This window comes from Mauremys reevesii, linkage group 6 (assembly GCF_016161935.1).
Source record: "Mauremys reevesii isolate NIE-2019 linkage group 6, ASM1616193v1, whole genome shotgun sequence".
In the NCBI taxonomy this organism is placed as follows: domain Eukaryota; kingdom Metazoa; phylum Chordata; order Testudines; family Geoemydidae; genus Mauremys; species Mauremys reevesii.
In genome coordinates this window covers 56,478,138-56,498,067 of record NC_052628.1, presented here as the reverse complement: position 1 = coordinate 56,498,067, position 19,930 = coordinate 56,478,138, and the positions used below count along the sequence as shown (strand labels likewise).

At 40.0% G+C, this 19,930-nt stretch overlaps 1 protein-coding gene across 10 annotated transcripts in view; it reads left to right on the top strand.

Moving 5' to 3' along the window:
• FAM172A (family with sequence similarity 172 member A) overlaps nt 1-19,930 on the top strand; it is a 357,166-nt gene that overhangs the window by 65,868 nt on the left and 271,368 nt on the right. For all 10 annotated transcript variants that reach the window (XM_039545378.1, XM_039545375.1, XM_039545371.1 and 7 more), the window contains one exon: nt 14,363-14,554. In XM_039545378.1, the coding sequence (XP_039401312.1) occupies nt 14,363-14,554 (192 nt within the window). The remainder of the gene's footprint in view (nt 1-14,362; nt 14,555-19,930) is intronic.

Below are 19,930 nucleotides of genomic sequence, written 5' to 3'. Positions count from 1 at the left end.
CAGGAGTGGGTGGGTGTGGTTCTGTAGCCCGTGGTATGCAGGAGATCAGACTAGATGATCATGATGGCCCCTTCTGGCCTTAAAGCTTATTGCTTTACAGGAAGAGGAATGGGGAAAAAATAGTCCCAAGAAGATGTTTTAAAACTCTTTTAAAGACCCTCGTATAGTAGCTTTTTTAGTAATGTGTGTATGCCATTTGGGAGTAATGCAGCCGAAATTAAAAGATGTATAGCTGTACATACACTCCAAACCACAATTACAATGTATTTTTACATTATAGGGGAAGAGAGTAGTGACCCTAACACCTTTCATTTTAAAGGGTTCTTGTGATCTTTGCTTTGAGAAGTTTTCATACATTCCCATTGTTTGCAGCAGGCTCCTTTGGAACTACAGAAATTACCCTCTTTGTCCAATGAGACTCCCTTCAGATTTGGCTGAAATATAAAATATTTAAAATTACCATTACCTTCTCTCACTTACCACTTCAGGAAATTGTTAGTAGCCTGCCAAAATCACTGAACATTCCGAGCCTGGGACTTGCTGCTGACACAGCAGCAAGAGCAGAAGACACTACACTGGGAGCACTAACCAGCTGTCAGAGAGGGAGCGAGAGCTGGACTGGGCTCCCCGCATCATGCAAACCCCAGGTGCAACACTTGGAACTTGCACCCACCTAGGGGTACCACATTGAATAGGTGCTCCCCTTACTTCCAGACAGAGAGAGGAAGGTGCACTAAGCTCCCCACAACCACCTCCTGGCCCAGCACTAGTGTTCTATATATACCCCACTTACTCCTGGAGAATCTGACTCTAGTGGGCTCCCCAACTCCCAGGCAAGGGAGAGGGAAGGGTTGAGAGAGTGGCCAGACTCCCCTCAACCAACCCCAGACTCAGCATGTGGCACCAGCAGCCAGTCCCTCCTCTGGGGGCAACACATGGAGCAGGAGCTCCTTCATTACTGGGGAAGGGGGGCGGGAAAGGAGGGAAGAGAGAGCCAGACTGGGCAGGGCTCACCTCATGACCATCCTGTACCCCCCTTTACAAAAATACCTTCTCTTTGATGCCATTGTTGGGTGAGAATGCCAGACGCTCAAGTTTATTAATTCGAAACTTCATTGATCCAAAAGCATGCCTTGTGATTACAATTATTATAGTAAGAAATGAGACATACAGAAAAAGAAAGTGACCAGTTATCTTCTGGAGTGTATCCAGGTCATGGTGGATTGCTCTTACAATACTCCAACTGCCCCTTACAATTTACATAATTTTATATACATCCAAATTACATATTTATTAGTTCTCTTCCAGTCACCATTAAGTATTATATGCCTTGTGCAACTCGTACAATATGCATGCGTAGGCTTCAGTTGGCATGACTTTTGCTGTCTATGCCATCTTCATGTTGTTATCTTTCTTTGTTAATTGGTTTACCACCACTGAGTATGCACTAACCAGACATCATTGACCAGGTCACTTTGACCTTTCTTCTACATAGGAGCTTTTGGGGACTTTCCTGTTTTCCTTTACTTGCCTTTCCTTAATTGTGTATTAGCAGCACATTTTGTGTCTCTTGTCCTTCAATTTAAGCATAGTGGTCAAGACATCATCTTTGTTCTATACAGCAGTTATAAACTTACTGAATAACAAGGTCATTAAGGTAACATTATACTCATGTCAAGCAAACTAGGCCAAAGCCAGCATAAATATAACCTTACTGTCCAAACTTATGTATCAGACATGATCATTACAACATTTCTAACAACATTATCTGGTATTAAGTCCTGGACCTCTAGTAGGAGCAGAGCTGAATGGAAGCTGAATGTTCATGGTTCAAGTCCTGATAATACACAACGGTGGGTTGGCAGTAGGGCACATATTAGAATGAGTTTTTTGCCCTTTTCTTTTTAAATTAAAAAAAAAACACCCAAGGAAATTGCACATAAATGACTTGCATACAAAGAATATTATATTTATGTTGCAAAGTCAAGCACTCCAAAAGTAGGAAACTCCAAATTTACAATTGCCTGTGCAATCTCAGTTCAGTTCCCTCAAGTGTCTGCATTATGATAAAATCTACAATTACGTGAGAACATGCAATTTTGCTATAGGATTCCTGCCTCGTTTAGTGAACAGGATGGACACACAAGGGGGCAGAATTAAAGTTACACTGGCAATCATAAATCTGATATTTCTTAACTTTTGATTACTTGACTTTCCAAGCTAAATAACATGCTTTGAACATCAGTTTTAAAATATGTAAAATACAAGTATATAATGCAAAACTATATTAGTGCAATTCTAAGACTGTTCTGCTAACTTAATAAGAAGTCAGAACATGAAGAAAAATTCAGTTTCCAGACACAACTTAGACATCCTGTATGTCGTTATATGGAATACATTCTCTACCTGATTTTCAAAAAGCCAGTTTAGCAAATATGTGATGACAGTAGTTGCATATGAAAATAAGTAGTACAATTACTCACATTCATTTTTGTATACTTGACTTTTTGAAAATCAAGTCTGTAGAGAGGGGGGAAAAATGTATTTCTAACTGTATGTAGGTAGATATTTATTTATTATGGTTGATACCTGTGGGCCAGCCAAGGGTGGGGCCCATTGTGCTAGGCAGAGTATAAACACACAATAAGAGAGTCCCTGCCCTGAAGAGCATACAATAGCTAACCAGAGAAGGCAGAAAAAGGGGTGTGGGGGGTGGGGAAGATATAACATACAAACAGAATGAACAATGCAGTGTCTGAAAACATCATTTTGGTTCTGCTTTTTCTTTGTTTTGTTGTTTAAATTATTTCAAAGGGATTATGTCAGTAGATGAGCTAGATGGGAAGACAAAAGATGGGAGGAGAGTTGGAAATCACGAGAGGGGGCATGGGAGGATTTGGAGCAACAGCTATCAGCAGAGTGAAAACTGCAGAAAGCAGAAACTAACATGATCACTGTCCTTCAGTCCCTGCTTAAACAGCTTTCTGTAGCTGCTGTGTTGGGTGCGGTCTCTGGGTGGGATTCCTACCTGTAGGTTCTTTCCTATAGGCTATATAGCTGAGGGAATGGGCTTATGGTGTTTGTGGAAGAATTTTTAAACTTCAGTAATATACTTTAGGACTATGTTAAGAGTTACTTTTTTTTAAATAGGATTTTAATAGTTTGCAGAAAATCCATGTGTCGGAAGTTCAGGGTGGCTGCACTTGAAGTTCTCTCATCATCTTTATTTTTGTTGTCTGAGTAATAGACAAAACTTATCTTTCTTTACATTTTTGGATTGCATCTTCAGCAGCAGTATTGTGCAATATTCTTTTCAGATGTAGACTCAACAGCAGTGAGCTGAAAAAAAAAATCCAGTTCCTCTTTGAGTGATTACACTTATCCATTCCACTTCAGGTGTGTGTGTGCCTAGTGCACCAGAGTTGGAGACTTTTCCTTTAGCGTTACCCTTTGAGGCAGTGCATGCACCCTCTGCTGCGTTGTGCTGCTGTATGATAAAATGGGTGGAGCGGCCCCAGACCATCTAAGTTCCTTACTACTGCGAATGATAATTGGAGCATGTCAGCTTGCTTCTTCAAGTTTTCTCCCCTTAAAGGGATTTTGTGTTTTCTTCTATAAATAGTTGGTGCTGTTTGTTGGTGCTGTTAGCAGAATTAGTTACTTAGATTAGTGTATGCTTCATTTGTTGGTTTTCTTCACTATTTTCATGGAGTGTCATTTCCCTCTTATTACGGGGTGCTGACATCTGCTATAGGTGTATACCTCAATTTCTGGGATTTAAACCTTGTGCCAGCCACAAAAAATGTGTGCCTCCTTCCACCTACCTAAAGTGCCTCAGCAAGGGTCACGTTAAGGACCACTGACAAATTTGCAGAAACTAAGCACTGGATGAAGAAAGACAGAGAGACTGTGCCATATTTTTATGGAGGCTGCCCTGCATCTGTCTTGTGAGCCTTCCCACTTGGGGAGTGCACTGAGTGTTTTGGCATCGATACACAGTGCACAACTGGACACTGTTATTGAGACAGGACTGCTGGTACCAAGGAAGAAGCACAAAAGGTTAGATTTGTCCAAGGAGCTGAGATTTAGTTCTGCTAGATGATCATGGTCCCTGTTGCCATCCACCAGTAAGCACTTGGGAGGACAGGGGACTGTGTCCTCTGGCATGGGATGCTCTCTGGTACTGGCCTCTTTTCACTACAGATCATGAACCCCAGCACTGGCTGATACTGACCCTTGCCATGGTACTGATTATTGCTGTGCAGCAACATCAGCAACAGGAAGGTCTCTCAGTACTGGTGATGCCAGAGGGATGTGCAGCAGCACAACTCTATGCCTTTTGGTGCCTGATGGTACAGGAGACAGCTCACCTGGTACTGGTGCATCTTCGGGCCCTGGTTACAGACTTAACTCAGGCTTGTGATCAATGCTCGGGACTGTGCAGGGATAAAACATTAGGGCCTTTGGCATTTTCTCCACAGGTGCAGTCGAGGTTAAACCTACCATAGTATCCATGGTACTGACATCTCCAGAATGCCATCCCTGGACCTTGTCATCTCCTCATACCGCACTACCATGATCAGCTGACTTCTGGTCCTCCTCGGCATGTGAGTAGGCTTTTATGTCCCTCACTTCCAAGACAGATGACCTCACTCTCTTACTCTTTTATTGTGAGAGTTTTATTGCTGGTTCCTACTGGAGGTACAGAGACACTTCAGAGAAATGGAACCTTGGAGTATTCATGGCTGTAGTTCTGTGCTATACCAATGACCCTATTGGATCCCATGGAGCATGCCTCCCACATCCAGATCCTCTCCAATTCCTCGACCTTTTCAGTCTCCTGCCAGGCAACATGTTAACTGTCATAAGGAAGTCCAGGAGGATGTCATCGATACTGAGCAAAGCCATCAAAACCTGCAAGATCCACTCTGTACGGTGCATGAGGATCAGCCTTAGCCTCCCTTGCATTTGTCCTCATCATTACCAGATGAAACTGCAGCTTCTCGGGATATTTCTCCAGTCCAAGATGATCACAAGGCTTACCCACACCTTTTACAGAGAGTAGCTACTCATCTTGATATCCCTGATGAGTTGATCCAGGAGAGTTCTTGTAGATTCTCATGGAAATGCTGGGTTAAGCAGGGCCTTTTAGGGTAGTTCTTCTTATCAATGAGGCCATGTAGAGCCTACAAGATCTTTATGGCAAACACCACCCTTTCTTCCTCTGACAGCCAAAAGAACCAAGAAAAGGTACCACATGCCTTCTCAAGGCTACAAACATTTTTATACCCATCCCTTGCCAGGTTCCTTGGTTGTTTTGGCAGTAAATGAAAAAGCACATCAGGGTCATCTGTCTTTCACCTTAAACAACAAGGATGCAAATAAATTAAACCTTTGAAAATGTATTCTATATCTGGTCCACAGTTGTGCGCTGCTAACTAATAAGCATTATTGACAAGACATGACTTCTCCTTTTGAGATAATGTGCTGAAGTTCTCAGAAAAGTTGCCAGAGGAGACCAGGCAGGAATTCCAGGCTCTGTTAGATGAGAGCAAGCTGGTAGCTCCCACCTTTCTACAAATATCCTTTGACAGGGCAGATTCAGCTAGAGCCATGTCATCTACAATATCTGTGCACAGATATTCATGGCTTCAGTCTTTGGATCTACTGCAAGAGGTCTAGCAGATGATCCAGAATCTTCCCTTTGAGGATCTTATGCTGTTCTCCCAGAAGACAGATGAGATGTTCCACAGTCTCAAAGATTGAAGGCCCACTTTGAAATAGTTGGGAATTTACACTCCTTTCCCTAAAAAGGAAGCAATTCTACTCTGTCTCTGCAGACCTTTTCCCACTGAGACAGCCTGATCAGTCTAGGAAATGAAGGAAAACCATAGGAGAAGACCAGCTCCTCCTCAGTTTTCTTCAACTGGTTTCTCCAGGAAGTCAGACAATCCCAAACAGTCTGTTTGCCTGCCTTGTCAAGGACAGAGTGCCAGATCCAGTTGTGCCAATTTCTCCTTTCTCTATTTTTCCAACAGGTTTTCCCACTTTCTATCATCTTGGTCCCATATTATCACAAGTTGATGAATCTTAAGTACTGTGGAACAGGGATAGACCCTGCAGTTTATTTCCATTCCTCCTTGTCCCATCCTTTTTCAGGGACTCTTCTTACAAGGCTGTCCTCCTTTAGGAAGTCCAGTCTCATCCATTTTGGAGCTATAGGAGAGGTTCCCTTTCTTCTCTGAGAGACGGCTTTCTAGTCACATTACTTCCTGATTCCAAAGGCAAAAGGAAGTCTCAGACCCATTTTAGACCTGCAAAATCTGAACAAATATGTAAAGAAAAGAAGGTTTAATGCGATTACCCTGGTCTCCATCATTCCTTCCCTGGATCCCAGCAATTGCTATGTGACCCTCCACTTGCAGGATGTGTATTTTCATGTCTCTATCCATCAAAGCAACAGGAGAGTCTTAAAATTTGAAGTCAGTGACCCCATTTTCAGTTTATAATCCTACCCTTTGCCCTGTCTGCTTCCCCACAAATATTTACAAAATGCATGGTAGTGGTGGCTGCATTCCTAAGGAAAGCAGGGTTGTAAGTATTTCCTTACCTGGATGGCTGGCTGGTACGAGGTTGATCCAAGCTCCTAGTAGAGGTCAGCCTCTTCAGAATCTGATCCCTCTACAGTGTTTTGGCTCTGTTGATAAATGAGGAAAAGCAAATATTCTCTCAAAAGAATATAATTTATAGGGTTGGTTCTGAATTTATAGGGTTGGAGTGCTCCTACCTCAAGCCAGATTCCAGACAATATTAAGCATTTCCATAGATCTCCAAGCGCATTGATTACAACAGTGAAAAGTTGTGTCAGGCTGTTGGGGCACATGGGCTCCTGCATGTAGGTGGCTCAGCATGCCAGAATTTGTCTCGGGAAATTGTAGGGCTGGTTAAGGTCTGTGTAATCCCTAGCTCTTCAACAAGTGGAAATGCTGCAGGAGTGATAACTCCTTGGACTGATGGATGGACCCAGCCAATGTATGTGTGGTAGTTTACTTTGCCCCTGCTTTACTCTCACTGACTCTCATTGAAGCAATACCTCATGCTTCTACTGTAGGTTGGGGAGATCACAAAGAAACTTACAAACTCAAGGTCTGTGGGCCCAAGAAGATTTCAGTCTTCACATAAATGTGTGGGAGTTGTGAGCTGTTCATCTGACCTATTGAGCATGTCTCCCTTATATCTAGGGACAGAATCTTCATCTTCATGGACAACACTGGAGTGATGTTCTGTGTGAATGGGCAGGGAGCGGCCAGATCAGGTCATCTCTGTCAGTAGACAATACATCTTTGGGAGTTTTGCATCGCAAGTGCAATACATCTTTAAACCTCCCACCTTTCTGGGGCTCAGCTTCATCAATTATTTAGATAATGGCATAGAGAGAACACTTATAAAGTTTGAGGATGATACCAAGCTGGGAGGGGTTGCAAGTGTTTTGGAGGATAGGAATAAAAATTCAAAATAATCTGGACAAACTGGAAAAATGGTCGGAAGTAAATAGGATGAAATTCAATAAGGACAAATGCAAAGTACTCCACGTAGGAAGGAACAGTCAGTTGCACTCATACAATGGGGAGGAGGAGTACTGCGGAAAGGGATCTGGCGGTCATAGTGGATCACAAGCTAAATATAAATCAATAGTGTAACGCTGTTGCAAAAAAAGCAGACATTGTTCTGGGATGTATCTCTATCATTTGGGATTTTTAAGAGGAGGTTGGACAAACACCTGTCAGGGATGGTCTAGATAATACTTAGTCCTGCCTTGATTTCAGGGGCCTGGACTAGATACCTCTCGAGGTCCCTTCCAGTTCTGTTATTCTATGATTTTAAGTTTCCTTTGAGGATGAGGACTAAGAGATCAGATATGGAGCAATTATTTTGTGAAAAGTGTTCACCCATGGGTGATGCAGTGTTTTTGCCTTTTATCTTGTGTGAGTTCATTCAAGAGTATAGTGATTGTCTGGTTTCACCCACATAGTAGTTATTGGGATATTTAGTGCGCTGGATGAGGTACACCACATGTTGTGATAGGCCGGTGTAGGACCCATAGATCTTGAAAGGTATGTTCTGGGGCAGGGGTGGGAGTAGTGATCATCATAACAGTGGTGATATGTCTGCAGGTTTTGCATCTGGTAGTATGGCAGGGTTTGGTGTGTCCAGGTCTGTGGGGAGCTTTTTTCTGATGATGAGCTTGGCAAGGTTGGGGTTTCAGGAGAGATTAATTTCAGTACGTGTTGTAATTGTTTGATACCCTGTATGGGTTATAGTGTGGGATGGTAGATGACAACTAGGGCAGTGTTGTGAGGGTTATGGGGTTTTCCCCCCTGGTATTGAAGCAGGTTCTTTCTGGGTATTTGGATGGCCTATTTTATGATGTAATCTATTTCCCTAGTGGAGCGTCTTTGTTTGGTGAAGGCAGTTTTAAGGGTGTTAAGGTATGTATTCTGGACTTTCTCCTTGGAGCATATTCTGTGGCATGTGAGGGCCTGGCTATAGATAACAGATTTCTTGGTGTGTTTGGGGTGATTATTGGATCTGTGAAGGTAAGTATGGTGATCTGTGGGTTTCTTCCTGAAATAGTCTGTAGGGTTCCATTGTTGAAGCTGGTCATGATGTCCAGGAGGTTGATGCTGGTGTGGGAGAGTTCTCTGAATGGTCTCTTACAGTATGTTAACTACTTATGCTAAAGAATCTGCTCCACCTTTATTTAGCTGTGACACACTGACTTTCTCAGATCTGAAGAAAAACTGTGTAGCTCAAAAGGTTCTCTGTTTCACCAACAGAAGTTGTTCAGTAAAAGATATTACCTTGGCCACCTTCTCTCTCTAACATTGCATTTTTGTCGGTATGTTAATATTGAGTCTTAGTTTTTCTCCATTTTTTCTCGTTTCTTCACTTGCAACATCTAGTAGCAGACCTGCAAGCTTAAATCAGAAGGAGTATATTCCAGGGTGAAATACTTCAATCATTTATTTAAATTGCTCATTTTATGCTCCATTGAAGGCAATGTTAGCATAAAGAAGATAAAGTCTTTGCATTTGTTGTTTTTATAGCATAATCAGTGATTGATCTTTGCTGTTGTTTGAGCTGAAAACTAGCAGAAGTTATTACTAAATTAAGCTTACGTTTTACAGCTACTGGAAGTCCTGAATCAGGAATTTAAATTATTGCAATTTTATTTCATTGGCAAAGATGGCACAAAAAGTCTCACTGTGCAGAATCTTCAAATCATCAATGTTTTGCTCTTCCTCTTAAATGGACAAAATGTCATTCAGCATCATATATCTGATCTAATAGAAAATGAAGAAACTTACTTTCTTTGATAAGCAAGAATCCTCTCTGTCTGGCAACTTAACAACTTTTGGCATTATTTACATTTTCCTTTAGAATTATTATCTATTTTCATTACTTCAGTTCAGTCACTCACTTATTTTCATACAACTTTCTTAAATTTTGGGTATGATAAGTTAGATGAATTCATAGACTGACATTTAATAATCACTAAATACTAATCACACTTTTTGTGGTATTGATAACCAGCTTTCACGTTTTCCTGGTTAGAATGTAAAACAACAACCTAGTGATTCAATATTGTGAGGACTGAAAAATAAAATGGATTAAGCAGCTTTATATAGAACCATGTGTTCAGACTCCTTGATCACATTCCAGATGTTTTTAGAAGTTAGCAAACCTGTACCCCCACACTGCTGTTCACATTGTATCCCCCTTTCTGTCTTTGACATCCAAGAACAGTTATTTCCACTCACTAGCCATACACATAAGTGATTCCACCCATTCCTCTTTCTCTGTGGGCTTCTTGATCTATGATTTTCGTGATGTTTTTTAATAAGCAATTTTAATGGTCTCATTTCTTTTTAGTGTTTTAGAAGAGTTAAAATTTTAGTTCACAGAAATTAGAGCCTAATGTTTCATGTAATTATTTCATATTGACACAGAAGTTTAAAAAATGTCCCTGAAAAACCCAGAAAACCAATGGGTTTGTTTTATTATTCAGGAAAAATACCAAGTTCTCACAATGCTCGGATTATCCAAAGACTTGAAATTGAACTTGTGTGTCACGGAAGGCAGTATGATGTATGACTGCCAGGTTTAGATATAGATAGGATTTTAGGCATATTTTGATACTGCACTGTCTCTAAACTATTGAATAAACAATCTCCTTAACCCCATTTATTGATGAAATGTGCACAAAGTGTTGTTCTGTTGTTGATGAAAACGTTGTGTATATTTATTATTATTATTTTTATTTATTGTCTGAGGTATTCTGAGATATCACATGTGCTTTAACTTGTGGGAAAATTGAAGTAATGTTTAGAAACTTGAAATATTGCATAATATATCTAGAGAATATTAGCTCATCAGATAACTCTGGTCATTACTATAGGTTTGGAAAAACTGCAAAGTGTATATATTCACTAAAAAACAGAATCTGGAAACGAGGAATACAGTCAAAAATTGCATTACCTGTAAAATGCCGATAGAATTTAGGATGATTTGAAATTCCTAGCTACAAAACTAAAATGATTGAGTTTGTGTTTCATGTGAATAGCAATACTGACTCTAATTGTTAAACTAAACTTTTTTTAGTTTTGCTGAGTTTATTTAATTTGTTTAAATGAAAGATCGTAGTTAAGATCATAGTTAAGCGTTCATGAGCACATTTAAACTGTGAGGAGTTAATAGATACAAATTGCTTTATGCAGTCTCACTCTGACTAGAACTAAATGGTATTGTAGGCTGATTTGTCAATAAAGTGAGGTTATGCACAAAAGTGACCTTTATGTGCATTCCTTAGTGAAAGCTTCATTTAATAAACTATTGCTGTTTGAAGACAAATTGGTTTGAAGAAAAGTTTCCAAATGTAATTAAGTTGACAAAGGGAATAAGGCTTTTCTCCCCTCTCTTCAGCGTTAACCCATTTACAGAAGTGTGAACTAGTTAATATTATGCCTTCTAATGCATGTGATTAGTGCAGTGTATTAAAGTGTACACTAAATTACACTTTTTTCAATTTATATTTTCATCTTAATTGTGGCTATTTCTATTTTCTAAAATGTTCAAATTGTTTGCAAAACTCAAGTTCACCTTACTAGATATCATTTGAGAGCTAATGTTTTGCTTCTCCCTCTCCCAACATGGCTACAATCTTTCTTTATATTGTTATTGTTACTAATACTGTTGTTTGTTGTGATGGTAGTGCCTAGGTGCTCCAGCCAAGATTAGAACCTCATTGTGCTATGTACTGAACATACATATTGTAAGCTCTTTTGGGTAGGGATTGTCTCCTGTTGTCTAACTCAGAGGCGGGCAAACTACAGCACATGGTCCGTTTTAAGCCATCCCGTGAGCTGCAACACGTGGCTCGGCCCTGCTCCGGCGCTCCAACCAGGGCGCTGGGTAGGGGGCCGGACCATATGGCTTGGTCCCGCTCCAGCACTCTGGCCGTGGTGCAGGGTCGGGGCCACACCATGTGATGTTACCCGGGGTTGTTTCAAACCAAAGCTCTTGGTAACTTTTACTCTATGCGAGGTATTGTCAGTAAACAAATCAGGGGAGACATGGCCGTCCGACCGATAGATAGCTGGCACAAACAGGACAACACAAGAGCGCTTTCACTTAAAGCTAAACTTTACATAGTCTCAAGCACTTGCACACATCCGCAACAGGTTAATAAAACACCCTCAACCCTCAATAATTACCGAAGCTGAGTGTGGCTCTCGAGTGGCACAGTGGCAGACCGTATGCCGGTGGGGAACACAAGATGCATCCAGAGGGAGAGTCCAGTCCTGACTTGACGAGTTCTCCCCTTATTTTGTACATTAGTACAACAGTGACATGTCCCTTAAAGAAAACTTGCTAAGCAAGCAGGTTTTCTTCTGATTATTGATTAACCAGGTGTGGGTTTTTCCCAGTGTTTGCAGCCTTGAGACCCTAATAGACACATTCCTGAAGGCACATCCTGCTCTTCTAAAATGCATGTATCAGTAACTTCAACACAGTTCTTATCAGGAAGGACGCGGGGCAAGATGCCCTTTCTGTGGCATCCCAAACCCCCTTCACTCCTGCCTTGGTCAGGCTGAGGCTGCGACATGGCCAATTTACAGCCTGCTGACTTGGCTGCTTTTAGCAATATGCAATAGTGGTTTCAGGCACTTTACTGATTTGCTGACATCTCCCTGTACAGTGGTTCCCAGAAGCTGAGGCATGGCCCCACTCCAGCTCCTACGTGCTCCAATGGAAGCTGCAGGAGTGGCACAGAGTGCAGAGCCGCCTGGCCACACCTCTGCATAGGAGCCAGAGAAGGGACATGCCACGGCTTCCGGGAACGGTTTGAGGTAAGCACTGCTCGGAGCCTGCACCCCCTGAGCCTCTCCCCATGCTGCAACCCCCTACCTCAGCCCTGATCCCCCTCCTGCTCTCCAAACCCCTTGAGCACACTCCTGCACCCCAAACCTCTCATCCCCAGCCCCACCCCAGAACCCACACCCCCTCCTGCACCCTAACTCTAATTTTGTGAGCATTCATGGCCCGCCATACAATTTCTATTCCCCAATGTGGCCCTCATACCAAAAAGTTTGCCCACCCCTGCTCTAACTAGACAAGACAAAGAAGGGAAGTATATTCCCTATTTTAAAGCAGGGAAACTGAGGCTCCATTTTCCCCAAAATTGTATGTTGTTTGGAGGCACAATGTATGAAACACAACAGGATTAAGGTTTTGGTATCAAAGTAGGAGCTGTAATTGGGTGCGACTCTGGGCTTTACTCAAGTGAGTGGTTCTTCTCAACTCCAATGAGACTGCTTGTGTGAGTAAGGACTACTTGTACTAAGAAAAGTTTGTAATATCATGCCCTATGAATTTTGAAAGAATGAAAGAAGGATAAATGTCCATACACAAAAGAAAAACTGACTTGATTCAAAACTCCTAGCTCGGTGATTCTCAAACATTTGTACTGGTGACCCCTTTCACATAGAAAGCCTCTGAGTGCGACCTTCCCCCCGCCCTATAAAGTAAAAACACTTTTTAATATATTTAACACCATTATAATGCTGGAGGCAAAGCAGGGTTTGGGGTGGAGGATGACCGCTCATGACCCCACACATAATAACCTCATGCCCCCCTGAGGGGTCCCGACCCCCAGTTTGAGAACTCCTGTTCTAGCTGTATCTTCATTGTTCAGAAGCTTTTGTATTTTTGTCCTAGAGAAGCAGAGGGCCCTGTTTCTTCAAAAGTCATTGATTGCTGTATCCTGCCCCCAACATATGGGTCTGACTTGCACAGTTACACAGGGAAGCAAGGTGATACAAAGTACCACCTTACAAGCCTGCATCAGTTATGCATGCTATGGGTAACTGGGCAGGAGGTGGAGGAGAGTAGCTCACTGCATTTCCCCTCCCCTGCTGCTTGTTCTTGTGCTCGGAAGGGAACAAGGAATAGATGGGACCTGTGGCTCTGCCCCCTCAAATTTCAGGTCAGCATATTTGTACTGGTGCTTCAGGCTGGGTACTCTGCACCAGGTATGTAACTGGTACAGTGTGTTTCCCCAGCTTCCAGAGATAGGGGGACATTGGACATCAGATTGTGGCTCTTTGAATCACAGTCTACTTCTCAGGCTGTTCCTGAGGCAGCACAACAATGCCCTCGCTCAAAGCCACTCTTGAGTCCAAAATTGGATTTCTGTATTTTTATGTGTTTTGTATGTAGATACCTGTCCTTTTAAGTTTATAATGGACTAAATTTATGCTACTGTTTCATATTTGGATTATTGGCCATTTATGTTGTGGACTGAAATGGAATGCTAGGACTTTTTCACTTTTATATATTTTCTAGATGATCTATTATTGCTGCTTCTGGCAAATAAGATGTGACAAATTACATTTTTTTTCTCCCAGGTAGTCCTTTGGTGGGCTTTATTTTCTGTCGGTAAATTTATGTGAACTTCTAAATTCTGTGCCTTTTACTCTTTTTGTACCTTTTATACTTTAAAGCTTAATCATACTTCCTACTTCTATTTGATGCAGTATAAGTGTTCTTAGTTGTAATGTATTTTTTTGCTTTTCAAATTAGATCGCAAGGTCTTTAGGGCAGGTTTTCTCTTTATTCTTTGTTTTTACAGCATCAAACATAGTGTGGCTTTTAGGTGCTAACATAACACAAATAAATAGTAATGATGTTTGTGCATAAATTTCAATGCTACTTTATAATTGCAGCTATTAGGTTTTCTTAATATGTTTATTGATACACCAGAATGTATTTATATTTTTAAATTTATTTTTTTAAATTTCAGGTAGATGCTACTGAGAGTGAACCAAAGAGTTTTATCTTTATGAGTGAGGATGCATTGACAAACCCAGATAAACTGATGGTTTTAATTCATGGTAGTGGTGTTGTCAGGGCAGGTCAGTGGGCTAGAAGACTTATTATAAATGAAGATCTGGACAGTGGCACACAGATTCCGTATATTAAGAGAGCTATTGAGGTAAGTGTGTGTGTATTAACAACTATCAATAATCTGTGACATTTTTGTTAAGTTATATTAAATGTGTTCCCATAAATTCATTTTATTCATGATTGGAATGTTTTGTTGCCTTATTTTCAAAACTTTTATCTAATTATTTTACTACAAGAGAGAAACTTGTGATTTAGTTTTGTGTAAGACTCTTATGGTGGCACTGCCATGTAGTTTAATATGTCAGCTAGAGTGACAAAACCCTTAAAGGAGGAAAAAGAAATATGAAAGAAAGCAATCCAGAAATTAGTTAGGATTTCTTTTACATTTCATCAGATTTATTTGTGTTCTCATTCAAATGTCTGTTGTAAACCTTGTGATAATGTGATCATTTTAAATGAACCAAAGCAAGCTTTCTGAAGCTTCTACTAAATGTTTTTTTTTTTTCGGGGGGGGTTGGGGGGGAAGGTGTCACTCTCTCCTCAATCAAACAAGTTTTATTCTGACAACAGCTCTGACTAGTGATTCATTCTAGTTCACACATTCATACCTGAAAATATAAAATATTTACATTTTGCAGGCAGTATGTTAATTGACTTTCCATACCCCACACTCACAAAATGGTATGGATACATGTAGTAACACATGGGGAAACATTATGCAATTTGTACAATATTTGGAACATTTCTACATTACAATTCTCACTTGCAATTTGCTAGCTGAATTAAAACTTTCTGCAATAAACATCTGAAAATCATGTACAAGGGTCCCAAGTTTTTTCTTTTGTTATTTCTACATTAAGTTTAATGTATTACTATTGCTCATCACCAAATTAATGCCTATCTTGTTAATCTCCATTTAGTTATTACTGCTTTGCTAATTACATCTGTAATTTTTGCAGTGGGCCAAACTGCGTGTGTGGTTTTTTTTGTTTTTTGTTTGTTTTTAATTGAATGGATTTTCTTCATTTTTTTATTTTTTGGTAATGTAAAGTGATGTACTGGCTAAAAGTAAACCAAGAGCAGTTAGATAGGCTTGTGGAAAACATTTGTAGTAAATCAGTTGCAATTAATTTTCTTCTGTGTTGCTCAGTTTACTGCTGAAGTGTTGCACTTTGTCAGAATCTGCCTTTTTATTTTTATTTCACAATGTGACATTGGTACATCCCTTCTTTTAGCACCGACTAAAAGTTTATTTTATTTCAATCAAGGCGCTAACTTTTTAATAGGTTTTGATCTAAGAGTTGAGAATTCTGTTGAAAATATATCGTTTTTTCTTTATCTGTTTTTCAAGAAAAACACAAAACAGTGCAATGAGCAAAATATTTTGATTAAATATTTATAGCCAATGTAAGGACAGAGGAATTTAAAGATACACACCTATTGCTTTATGCTTTTAGTTTGTCATCTTTCTTTATTAATTTAGTTTTAAATTTATAGTCCTCTTACCTGTGATAGTAATAGCTATTAGCATAAAAAGAACATAGCACATACACATTTGGTTTTACTTAAAAAGTTGGTAAAAGTATGTTTAGATAAAATACCTTTAAATAAAACTGCTTGATTGAAAATATTAGAATAGATTGCATTATGTTTTGATATATTGGTATACTTTAATCTTTTTAACGAGGATGAGGCACATTCACTTAGGACAGAATTTTTACACCAATCTAGCGCCTCTCAAATCCAGCTTCTCTGAAGTATTTGAAATCATTCAGGTTGTGCCCCAGGGAAAATAATACACAGATAGTCATATGATCATATCAGGTGTGCTGAATGCACTGATTGTCTAATCAACTTTTCCAGTATAGCCAATCATGCATTTTTAGGCATGAGGCCTCCATTTTTACATCTGTAGAAAAAATATATGATAAAAAAGAACTTTGGGAATTTCCCTAGTCTGATATGGTGATCCAGCTCAGGTGGATTGTATACTATGAGAAACTGACATTTCTCCTGTCAACACACTATAACAATAGTCCAACTCAGCCCTAAAAAGAATGTTGAAATTAGGCTCCATAAAGCCTATACAATTCTTCTAAAAATAGTTAATATGGTGCATCCAGTCAAGGCTTGTTTCTGTTAAAAACTATATAAATTAGAGAACACACCATTTTCCTGGATGTCACTTTTATTGAACTTGGTCTTCAGTAATTTGAGGGCCAAGATGGTGTCTGATTTAAGTACTTCCAACTCCCAGAAAATGATAGTACTGCTTTCAGATTAAAAGTCCTGACTGAAACTTCTGATAATGATTGCTGCAGATACTGTGTTTCCACTCTAGGCTGTTGTTTTGGCCTTGATATTTTATTAATTCTTCCAACAAAAGAGAGGTCTCATCTTAAATGAAACGTGCAGAAAATGTTTCCTTTATGGGGAAATTTACGTTTTAGAAGGAGATATGTATTCTATGGAGCTTAGTATCTTTCACATCAACATATTAAATGAATCTACTGAGGATAATAGTATCCAAGGCTTGAAAATTCCACTCATTTATGGTGAGTAGGAAACTAGGGTGGATGATTTCCAACAGCTTCTGCAGAATCTAGATTTTTCCTTTTAAAATAATAAAAATGTCCAGGCCTTGTGCTTGTGAAAGTAATATTTTAAATGTTAACTGAGCATAAATTCGTGCTGGCTTCTCTACCTTAACTCAGTCTCTGCTGCTCCTTACAGATGTCCCAATTCTAGTTTAAGTGAAAACTGAACAGATTAGTCAGTTTTTGGTCTTGCTATTCAGCACCCTGTGGGCAGCACACAAGGATCAGATAAGTTTCACTGTATTTGAGAAAGCTCTGAGGAACAGTAGAGGAGGGAAGGACCCAAACACAGAGGCTGGGGGAGGAGCTGAGTAAATAAAAATGCAGCCCTCATAGCCAGAAAGCTGAGGGAACACAACAGGAGGCTCTCGCACAAGATGGAGGAAACAGATAAAGACTGGGCCTTCTCCATTCCAGTGAACCGGGGGAAAGGGAGTGAAGGGAAGGGCTTAAAATTTATCAAGCCTGTAATGGCTGGGGGCTGACACAGAAGATGAAAACCCCAACCAGAGCTTTGGGAGAGCACCCAGCAGCCAGGGAGGTGGTTTTCTTCTCATCTGAGTGTTGCCTCTAGATAGTGCCCCTGCCTCTATCTTTTCATCAGTCTTTGGTTAGTAGCTTTAATCCTTTGGATATGAGATGTCAGGTAAATTTCCAAGCCCCATGTATATGAGAAAGGAAGATTAATTGGAACCGAAAAGACATTTTGGAGGGAGATGTGGAAGAGGAAAACAGAAAATACAGGTGATGAGCTAGAGAACTAACTGTGGGGAAACAGATTGAGAAAAGTGTGTAGAGGGTGAGAGAAGGAAAAAAATAGAGGTATTAAAGACAGCATAGGATAAATACACCAAGATCTATGTTAGGAAAGCAAAAGTGAGTTGGCCTTGTGGAATACACTGAGGATAGAAAAAAAAGGTTAAGCAAAAGCAAGAGGAACTTAATGGATTTACTGTAATTTTAATGAAGTGGAAAGTTTATTGACAATGTGTTACCATTACAATACAGAATAAACAGTCCACAGCTGTGGTGTTCGTTCAAATCGAGGGGCATAATCTTGGGAGGCATAGACAACACCAATATCTTTCACCCTGGTTATTAGACTTAGTCCCTGGGCTAGGAAGTGATGGGTAATTATTTTTTTAAGTCCAGATGGCATCCTAACACTATTGTAGTCATGGGTACAGCTATATTTCAGGACTCTACAGCATTTCTTACTCTCTCACTGTAGCTGGTCAGAGATCCAGCAGATAAGCTTTGAGTTTTCATATCAGTTAAAATAATTCATATGGTAGTGTGACTTAAAGGCACACATACGAATACATATCAGAGATAAGGTATCACGGGTTATTGACTAAGTCAAGGTTATTGACTAAAAGTTGCATGGCAGGCAGTCTGAACATTGAGACTTAGCCTATGCTCAATATGCCTCAGGTGGCACGTGACCAGGATTAATCACTGAATTTGGTTCGCTGGTTGGATCATCAGCTTTCCCAGCTTAGGCTGGGTACTGATGAGGAGTGTGACGTGAACGCTGATTGATGCCCCCCCTGAACACTGAGTTAGGGGATATATCAGCCATGCAGATGATAACACTTTCAAATTATGCTAAAAAGATATCTGAACAAGAATGGGAGGAAGCTGAAATGGATTGTTGCTTCATGGAGAAGTGGTCCTTCTATGCTGGTCAGAGAAGTACTTTCCTGTGCTTGAGGTCTACAGAATGGGTGGCAAGAAGAAATTAAAGTTGGTTTTATAGAGTAGGAAGTTCACTCCATGGAGAAAGAGAGCTCAGCCTGCCAGAGTCTGGACATCGAACAAAAATATGGAGTACTCATCATACCACTGACTCATTTGCTCTGGGTATAAAAGAGCACACCAGTTCACTGCAACACTTACTGTATGAGTACAAAGAAGCTGTTGGTTACCTTCTGTATCTTTTGTAAACTTTCAGGATTCCTGTTTCCTATAATCTCCATAGTCCTAAGGATGCTAAAGAAAGCAAATAATACATTTCAGCAGTTTTGACTTTATTTTAGTTACTTTAGAAATGTCCAGGAATTATTTGGTGGTTTCTAGTAGAGCACTATTTTAAATGATTTAGAATATTTATCAAGAAACTTGGAGACTGGGTCATCCCTAGCAGGGATAACAGCACAAGCATAGTAGCTTCTTCTTTCACCAAAAGAGGGATGGCTTTTTTTTTAAAAAATAGCAGCAACCAGAAATCTATCTACCCATTTATGAACAAGATTAAATTTCTGGGGCCTATCATGATCATTATACATGGAAATCTTGCTGCCATGACTGATAAGTCAAAACTATTTTTATATTTTTTGTTTTCCCTTGTGTTTATGGTGTCTTTTCCCTCTTTATTTGGTACTCTGGAATTTGCAATATAGCTCCTGCTTATTCATGGATGTGAGGAATAGAAAGGGAATTGCTTACATAAAATTTTGGCTTTCCTCACTAAGACTAATTTTGGACTTCCAACCCAATATAGAAAAGGTAGGGTTGTACTTTTCACTGGAAATTGTGAAGAAGGGGAGGATGTTACAGCAGCATAAGATTTTGTTTGTTTTGTAACTGAGTGGAGAGGAAGAACTAACTAATCCAAACTAACAGATCAGAATTATGGAGAGTACATTTCTAGGTAAAATATTAGCCTTTTGGGGTAATAATTGGTATGGTTTGAAAATAGTTTTTATTGTCTTTATAACTTGTCAATATTCCATCAGAGGTAAAGTTTTGTTTTAAGTTGGACTTGCAAACAAAGAAATGCATGGTGTACAGATAATGGAACTAAACCTTGTATATACATGTGCAGAGCAGGTAGTCCCCAGGGCAAAGTGGAAAAAATACAAGTT